This window comes from Mytilus trossulus, unplaced genomic scaffold, assembly GCF_036588685.1.
Source record: "Mytilus trossulus isolate FHL-02 unplaced genomic scaffold, PNRI_Mtr1.1.1.hap1 h1tg000210l__unscaffolded, whole genome shotgun sequence".
NCBI lineage: Eukaryota > Metazoa > Mollusca > Bivalvia > Mytilida > Mytilidae > Mytilus > Mytilus trossulus.
This window is the reverse complement of record NW_026963310.1, coordinates 1,299,219-1,309,017: the sequence shown is the minus strand read 5'-3', so window position 1 is coordinate 1,309,017 and position 9,799 is coordinate 1,299,219. Positions and strand designations below refer to the sequence as shown.

The 9,799-nt window shown below is 35.5% G+C and overlaps 1 protein-coding gene across 2 annotated transcripts; it reads right to left on the bottom strand.

Moving 5' to 3' along the window:
• On the bottom strand, nucleotides 1-4,838 carry LOC134700962 (uncharacterized). 2 transcript variants are annotated; one of them, XM_063562106.1, is made up of 2 exons: nucleotides 4,791-4,838; nucleotides 1-1,748 (listed from the first exon to the last, which is right to left on the bottom strand). In XM_063562106.1, the coding sequence occupies exon 2, from the start codon at nucleotides 1,656-1,658 to the stop codon at nucleotides 183-185; it is 1,476 nt and encodes a 491-aa protein (XP_063418176.1). In that variant the 5' UTR covers nucleotides 1,659-1,748; nucleotides 4,791-4,838; the 3' UTR covers nucleotides 1-182. The 2 variants fall into 2 exon arrangements, with proteins under 2 accessions (XP_063418176.1, XP_063418175.1); XM_063562105.1 differs by having other exon boundaries at nucleotides 4,702-4,801.
• Between the last annotated feature and the right edge of the window lie 4,961 nt (nucleotides 4,839-9,799).

Here is a 9,799-nt window from a genome sequence, read left to right as displayed (position 1 = left end):
CGGTAACACTTTTTTTTTCTTATACATAAACCTTTTTTTAATATAATAATTCAATTTATCCAACGAAATATTCCCTAATATTGTTGTCATTGTGTAAACATTCTTTTTTTTTTGACTTTATTCAATATACAAATCACTGATTAGAAGTGCTTTCTTACATAACTGTCAAGCATGCCCTTGATTTACACTAATTTGTACAAGAGAGCAGTGTTCTTCTCGTTTGCTATCAGCAGCTGATTTCCACGTTTATTGTAAAACAAAGTAGTCGGACTTTTCAGACCATCTTTGGCAGAAAGTAATTGTTTGTACCTTTTGCCATCAGCAGATAAAACCATCAATTTATCTTTCCAATCAACGACATAAATGTTCCCATCCTTGTCTACTGTAATACCCCATGGCCTCTGAAGGACTTTGGTGTCCTGGAATGTCCAAAGAACAGAACCTTTTATATCACAACATGTCACTGTGTGCTCGTCTCTGTCCGTGACATAAAGTTTGTCTTTAAAGTTGGCAATGTTGGCAAACTGGCCTAGGTTACATTGTAGAATTGTGGCCGTGACACCGTTTGTAAGATTTGTTTTCCGTATACCGTCTCCCCGTGCGCAGAAGATTAGATTATCCTTTATGTATACCATACCATCAACTTCGGAATTAACTGGAATAGTCTTCTTGATTGATTTGTCTTTAATGTCGACGATATTTATAGCATGTGGTGCTGAGCCTCCGGGGGAAACAGCTATTGTTTGACTATCGATAACTGCGAGACCATGAAGTGAGGATTTGATCGGGATTTGAACATCGACTTCTCCATTCTCACTGAGGACCGTTACGCGATCCTTCAAAAAGTCTGAAAATACCGACGTTCCGTTGTCTAGTAAACAACACCCTTCTGTTTGTTTGACCTGTGTGTTTATTGGTTTTAGTAAATCCAAACTGATTTCCTCTATGCTTTTACTGAGAAAAGGTTTAACCTCCATTGTCACGTGACCGAATCTGTTTGCGTTTAGCGCCAAATTCTCCATGGCGGGATCGAGATTGAAATTGATACTTATTAATCCATCTTCACCATCGTTAATGATAGAATTTACTGTTTTATCCATTTTATTAAGTTCCGTTTCCGTTGCCTTCATAGATAAGAAACTTTGAAGATCTATAGCATCCTTTTTAACTTTATCAATTTTAAATTGTTGTTCTACAATGCTCCTTTCCATTTCAATTATGAAATCGTTTAAATCGCTGCTCTTTTTCTTTGCTTTATTCGTCGCTTCGACTAATTCTTTAGACATTTTGTCCTGTATTTTATCCAAATGTTTATTTATTTTATTTCTAGCCTGCTGAATTTCATTTTCAATTCTCGCTTTCTCCTCGGAAATACCAGAGACACTTGTTTCATTTTCTTTCCGGATTTGTTTAATATTTTTAGCTGTAGCAGCTATACTCTTCTCAATCTTTTTGAATGTGACGGACCCTTTAAAAGCATGAATAGCATCATCCAATGATATGACTTCTTTACACGACACGTGTTTCTCTGTGGTACATTTAGTACAACATGGACTTTCGTGTTGTGAGCAGTATTTGATATATTTCTCCCGATGTTGTGTACAGAGATCTAGTTCTGAACCAACTGGTTTAACAATCTTCGTTTTTTTCGACGACATTTTTTCCAGTTCAATCGCCTGATATAAAACTCCTTAACGTTTATACTATATATGAGGTTGATATCCACTTCTTTTGTTCAAGCGTTTATCCTGCAATTAATCATGATAAAATTAAAATTAAGTAGATAACTATGCACACATGACTTCAACAGAATCTATCTACAGGTACACAACTATAGGTCACCGTACGGCCTTCAACAATGAACAAAATTCATTCTGGTGTCAGCTATGAAAGGCCCGAAATGACAAATGTTAAATAACTCAGTGAATGAAAAGCATATATGATAAACAACAACAAACAGCAACCACTATGTAGGATTTAATAATGTCCTCCATGAAAAAATGTCCACCGGACACATTTTGACAATATTTATTTATTTAAATGTGTTCTGGGCACTATTTCCTATGAAAACATGTCCTCGTGTATGAAAAAGTTTCCATGAACATGAACTTTCTCCTGGTATAAACCACCAATCAATGTAGACATAAAACCAATACTTGCACCAAATAAACATTACAAGTATAATCAATACTTGTACCGAATATCTAAGTATAACTAGTACGTGTACCAAATATCCAAGTATATGTATACACTCTGAATATATTAACGCCATAAAAGGCTATAATAAATACCAAAGACTTTGTAAAGTGGATAGTCGCACGACAACGCCAATGCTTTTTATTTTAATAAAAAGAAATAAACACAATTCATACATATATATCTACACATATATAATATATAACTCCAACATCAGTATTAAAAAAAAACTCTCCAAATAAAAAAACTTAATAAACTTTAACCAGTATCAAAATTTACCAAGAAAATTCGACTGCTCAGATTGACGATGTCGTGCTGAATGATTACATAGGCAATAAAATACCGCGAAAATAATTTTGAAGCGGGAAAACATTACGCCCTCTATGCTACATATGATGAAACACCCAGGAGAAATTCATTTCACTCTAATGCACTGCCCGTTGAAACGAATGAAATTATATTTTTTTACTACCATAAAATTGTCTAGGTGGACATTTTTATCACAGGACAATGTGTCCGCCAGGGTATTTTTTTAAATGATTTAAGTATTAAATGATATCCACTGCCTTGTTATTACTGGACGAATTTTAACTTTGATTACGAACTTGAATTAATTGTTACCTTGACATAAACATTGTCTCATTGGCACTCAAACCATTCTAAAGTTATCTTCATATCGATATATTTTAATATAATTATATACATGTATAATTTAAACTCAAATAAGTAACAGATGCTGTTCAGTTTTATGTTCCTTGGAGGACACGGACACAATTTAATATAATTCACTACGAAAATTTGTTCTGCAGATTGACCATATTTCACAACTGTTGCTGTAAAATGCTGTCCACTTAGGAGACAATATTTCATGAAAATGAACATTTTTTATTTTCTATTGCCTTCTTCCCTGACATAATAAATATGTTAAAATTCATCATATTTGATTTTACACTTCCTTCTTATTGTTATTCTTTCACAGTCATTACAATTTGCTGGGAATTTCTTAGAACTTAAATTTCTTTATATTCATTTCCATACATTATTTATTTGTAAATTGTTTCATATTTTGTCTTATTATATCCCTATATGGTTGTTGCTCATTGTTGAAGGCAGCAATACAGTCACTTGTGGTTTTTCGTCGTTATATCTGAGACTACTATAACTCTTATAGTAGTATCAGGTTATATATATCTTTGTTCCTTGGTCTTTATTGCAGTCTCATTGACATTCACGCAGCATTTCTTTATAAAAAATCTACCAGTAAACACCATTGTTAAATATATTTAAGAACAGTCAAATCCATGTCTGTGATATACAACGCATTATAACAAATCAAAACACAGAATTCGCCATTTGTATATATTTATATATGTATCATCGTGTAATGTGTTTTCGTACTAATAACAATTTTCACTGCTTACGGTTTTCACTGTTGAGTTTTTATTCAGGTGTTTACTCAAATTTAAAAAGCATGTCCTGTAGATTGATTTTAGGTATCTAGTTTTTTTGTCAATGCTTACTACGATTTTTTACTGTTTCCGATTACTTTGCGATTTTTGTATGTCAAAAAAACGGCGTCATATGTTTTCGTATGAAATAAAAATTGGATCAGTACACAGACAGGAAATGACTACAAAATCTGGAAATCAATATTTTCTAAAGTCGTGGTTCTGGTGATGGCTTGAATCATAAAAAAAGTTATTAAATACTTTTCAGTACTAAAAATTACTAGTAAATAGTTTTAGGTTGGTGTTTCGTGTGATGAAATTTTTAGATTTTGATTAATTTCAGATTGGCACCTGGTTTGTACAAAATACATTATTTTTTCTAAAATAAAAATGCAGTTTTCAAAATTTAGGATTAATTATAAAAAGTTAAGACTGTGTTCATCTTCATGTATCAAGGATGTATAAAAAAAATTGTCAATGAAAAATTGAATAATTAGATTTTGAACAACCATTTTATATAAGAACCCTGCTAATTTTAACTCGCTGGTTTGTAATTAAAACGGCCAAAAAAAAAACATGACATTCATATGTCTTGAAGATCCAGTGTCTGACTTGCAAAAAACATATCTGAACCTTGTTTTAACACTTCAGAATTGTTTTCTACAACTATTCTAGTGATGCATATTTTTGACATTAAATAAAAATGGCTAAATAAGTCAATTTTATTTAATTTGTTCTAACGTCTTTAAAAAGCGATGTTAAATATGTTTTAAATATGTCAAGTTGTAGTGGTGTTGTTGTTCTAAATATAGAAACCGAAAAACACGCCACAATATACGCGTATATAGTCGAAACCGACTAAATGTGGTTGATACGAAAACATATGACATACGAAAACATATGACACGACGATATGTTTGTTTACATTTATACAACTGGTACTATTCAGCTATAGATTTTGTCAACCGATCAATGCACATTTATCTTACAATAACAATAAAGCTAAAATCAGTTTTTGTATACACGGGCATGATGAATGAATATTATTTGTATTTACCTTGTATTTTTTAAGTTATCAACACCACAAATTGTTGTAATCAACCTAGCAACAGAATAACAATGTCCAAACAAGTAAATATAACTTACTGGTCTATAAATAGATCTCCGGGTATGTACAGGTATTTTAAATCGTTTGGACGACTGACCAATATCCATGTACATTTGATATCACGGCTGTCAGTCAGTCGGTATATATCGAGAAAAATTATCTTGAAAGATTCATAAGAAACAGAGATTAATTATTGCGAATGGATCGTAGGCGATTTGGTATATATGACCGAGAAGGAAATCATATCGAAAAATATCTTTTACAAAACTGCAAAAGGCAGATTGCTCTTCAATTCTAACAGAAATGTGAACAAACATGACTTGTTTTTCATATTGTAAACTATTTTTCTCATCAACAAAAATATCTTTCCTTTTAACGGTTTAAAATGGTTATCAAAGCTGTTTGTTTTAGAAACTTTGCAAAAATTTTAATATTTGTGAAAATTTGTTATAATAAATTTCGGATCGTGAGAGATGGCTTCTGTAATATTTAATATTGTAAATTTTTAATTTTCATTAGTTCATTTATTTGTTTTGAAGTTTAGTGTTACGTCCATTTTCACTGAATGAGTTGGTGTGTAGGGGCCTGCTGAAACTCTCCTTCCATGTGGTGGCTTTCGGCAGTTTTCTGCTCTTTGGTCTGGTTGCCTTTGACACATTCGCCATTTCCATTCTCAATTCTATCGTCTGATTTCCATTATTTTTTATTCACAATAGTATCTATAATACCATTATTTTCAAATGATAAAGTTATTATTAGTGAGAGACCAGCTCATTATAATAGTTTGATAAAGAAAAATATATTTTTATAACAATCGTATAAAGGAATGTTACAAAGATATTGATAGCAGCTACGTAGCGGCTACGTAGCTGCTATCAATATATATGTAGCAACTAGTCTATAGCTACACGTTCAATAGTCAAAATTTACGTAGCACTACGTAGCTGCTATCAATATCTATGTAACAACTAGTCTATAGCTACACGTCCAATAGTCAAAATTTACGTAGCACTACGTAGCTGCTACGATATTGAACTCGACCCTGGAGTCCGAGATCTACGTACGGACTATAATTTATGCATATGTAATAAATAATTATGCCGTTAACGTGCATGACCATAACTTGGTTTCATCAGCGAAATCTGTGTAAACATACAGACCATAGACAGATAGCATCAACTGAATAAAACGTTCAAGCCTGTCGGGACTATTATACCGTTTGCACTAGCCCAGTAGTCAGCACTTTTTTGTGCTGACATGAATTATCATTGATATGGTTATAATTATGAATTAACTGTTAACAACATTTAGATTTTTTAAAAACTAAGGCTTTTCTACATCGGGCATAGATTACCTTAGCTGGATTTGGCAAAACTTTTAGGAATTTTGGTCCTCAATGCTCTTCAACTTCGACCTTTTTATTTTTTTTTTGGATTCGAGCGTCACTGGTGAGTCTTTTGTAGACGAAACGCGCGTCTGGCGTATATATAAAAAAAATAGTCCTGGTATCTATGATGAGTTTATTGTATAAAAGTCCCAGTTCAAACACATATTATACAATTAGATAAAACGAAGAAGCCAACAAAAAATGTGTAGTTAATAGACATAAATATAGGTGGATGTGGTATGAGTACCAACGAGACACTCGCCATACAAGTCACAATTTATAAAAAATAAACCACTATAGGTCAATGAACGGTATTCAACACGGAGCCTAGGCTCAGTCAGTTTTGTGAAGCATAAAGACATATACACTTTCCCGTAGTACAAAATAAGTAAAATATAAATACATAATGAAAAAACGCAGTATTACAGTATGAGAACAATCATAATGGCATAACAGCGTCATCATTGTGTACTCAAATGAGGGAAACCGTATATAAAAATAACAAGATTTCCCCTTCCTAAAGGCCGTCTGTGGAATTAATTAAGATTTAGAGACAAAAAATGTATTTTACACCTTTATGTCATTTGGTCTCCTGTGGAGAGTTTCCTCATTGGCAATCATACCACATCTTCTTAATTTTACATGTTGGTTGGCAGATCTTGTCCTGATGGCCATTATAAGACAAAACTTGCATTTCACCAATAAACATGTCCTACTTTTAGCAATATTAATTTATTGTTGGTTGACATATGAAAATATTCTCAGACCAATATTCAGAAAACAAAGAATGTGGAATGCCGTACTCTAAGAAAGTATTCCTTCAGAAATTCAGCTATCAATTACCGAATAGAATCAGCTTACCTTATTGTAAGGACTCTTGAAAATATTCTATTGAAAATTGCAGCCATTGACGTCTGGACGCAGTTCGACATATTGTAAGGACACTTCAGCCCATTGTTCTAGCAGCCATTGACGTCTAGACTCAGTTCGACATATTGTAAGGACACTTCAGCCCATTGTTCTAGTAGCCATTGACGTCTAGACTCAGTTCGACATATTGTAAGGACACTTCAGCCCATTGTTCTAGCAGCCATTGACGTCTAGACTCAGTTCGACATATTGTAAGGACACTTCAGCCCATTGTTCTAGCAACCATTGACGTCTAGACTCTGTTTGACATATTGTAAGGACACTTCAGCACATGGTTCTAGCAGTCATTGGCGTCTAGACTCAGTTTTATATATTGTAAAGACACTTCAGCCCATTGTTCTAACAGCCATTGGCGTCTAGACTCAGTTTGACATATTGTAAGGACACTTCAGCCCGTTGATCTCACAGCCATTGGCGTCTAGCCGCAGTTTGACATATTGTAAGGACACTTCAGCAGATGGTTCTAGCAGTCATTGGCGTCTAGACTCAGTTCGACATATTGTAAGGACACTTCAGCCCATTGTTCTAGCAGCCATTGACGTCTGGACTCAGTTCGACATATTGTAAGGACACTTCAGCCCATTGTTCTAGCAGCCATTGACGTCTAAACTCAGTTCGACATATTGTAAGGACACTTCAACCCATTGTCCTAGCAGCCATTGACGTCTAGACTCTGTTCGACATATTGTAAGGACACTTCAGCCCATTGTTCTAGCAGTCATTGCCGTATAGACTCAGTTTGACATATTGTAAAGACTCTTCAGCCCATTGTTCTAGCAGCCATTGACGTCTAGACTCTGTTCGACATATTGTAAGGACACTTCAGCCCATTGTTCTAGCAGTCATTACCGTATAGACTCAGTTTGACAAATTGTAAGGACACTTCAGTCCATGGTTCTAGCAGTCATTGGCGTCTAGACTCAGTTTGACATATTGTAAGGACACTTCAGCCCGTTGATCTCATAGCCATTGGCGTCTAGACTCAGTTTGACATATTGTAAGGACACTTCAGCACATGGTTCTAGCAGTCATTGGAGTCTAGACTCAGTTTTATATATTGTAAAGACACTTCAGCCCATTGTTCTAACAGCCATTGGCGTCTAGACTCAGTTTGACATTTTGTAAGGACACTTCAGCCCATGGTTCTAGCAGCCATTGGCGTCTAGACTCAGTTTGACATATTGTTAGGACAATTCAGCCCGTTGATCTCACAGCCATTGGCGTCTAGACTCAGTTTGATATATTGTAAGGATACTTCAGCACATGGTTCTAGCAGTTATTGGCGTCTAGACTCAGTTTGACATATTGTAAGGACACTTCAGCCCGTTGATTTCATAGCCATTGGCGTCTAGACTCAGTTTGACATATTGTAAAGACACTTCAGAACATGGTTCTAGCAGTTATTGGCGTCTAGACTCAGTTTGACATATTGTAAAGACACTTCAGCACATGGTTCTAGCAGTCATTGGCGTCTAGACTCAGTTTGACATATTGTAAGGACACTTCAGCCCGTTGATCTCACAGCCATTGGCGTCTAGACTCAGTTTGATATATTGTAAGGACACTTCAGCCCGTTGTACTCGCAGCCATTGACGTCTACACTCAGTGTGATATATTGTAAGGACACTTCAGCCTGTTGTACTCGCAGCCATTGGCGTCTAGACTCAGTTGATATATTGTATAGACACTTCAGCCCATGGTTCTAGCAGTCATTGGCGTCTAGACTCAGTTTGACATATTGTAAAGACACTTCAGCACATGGTTCTAGCAGTCATTGGCGTCTAGACTCAGTTTGACATATTGTAAGGACACTTCAGCCCGTTGATCTCACAGCCATTGGCGTCTAGACTCAGTTTGACATATTGTAAAGACACTTCAGCACATGGTTCTAGCAGTTATTGGCGTCTAGACTCAGTTTGACATATTGTAAAGACACTTCAGCACATGGTTCTAGCAGTCATTGGCGTCTAGACTCAGTTTGACATATTGTAAGGACACTTCAGCCCGTTGATCTCACAGCCATTGGCATCTAGGCTCAGTTTTATATATTGTAAGAACACTTCAGCCCGTTGTACTCGCAGCCATTGGCGTCTAGACTCAGTTTGACATATTGTAAAGACACTTCAGCACATGGTTCTAGCAGCCATTGGCGTCTAGACTCAGTTTGACATATCGTAAGGACACTTCGGCCCATGGTTCTAACAGTCATTGGCGTCTAGACTCATTTTGACATATTGTAAGGACACTTCAGCCCATGGTTCTAGCAGCCATTACCGTCTAGACTCAGTTTTATGTATTGTAAGGACACTTCAGTCCGTTGTTCTAACAGCCATTGCCGTCTAGACTCAGTTTGATATATTGTAAGGACACTTCAGCCCATTGTTCTAGCAGCCATTACCGTATAGACTCAGTTTGACATATTGTAAGGACACTTCAGCCCATTGTACTCGCAGCCATTGAAGTCTAGACTCAGGTTTATGTATAGTAAGGACACTTCAGCCCGTTGTTCTAACAGCCATTGCCGTCTAGACTCAGTTTGATATATTGTAAGGACACTTCAGCCCATTGTTCTAGCAGCCATCACCGTATAGACTCAGTTTGACATATTGTAAGGACACTTCATCCCGTTGTTCTAACAGCCATCGCCGTATAGACTCAGTTTGACATATTGTAAGGACACTTCAGCCCATTATACTCGCAGCCATTGACGTCTAGATTCAGTTTTATGTA

Excerpts from the sequence above, each read along its gene's own strand:
- LOC134700962 (XM_063562106.1), bottom strand. The coding sequence starts at position 1,658 with ATGTCGTCGAAAAAAACGAAGATTGTTAAACCAGTTGGTTCAGAACTA.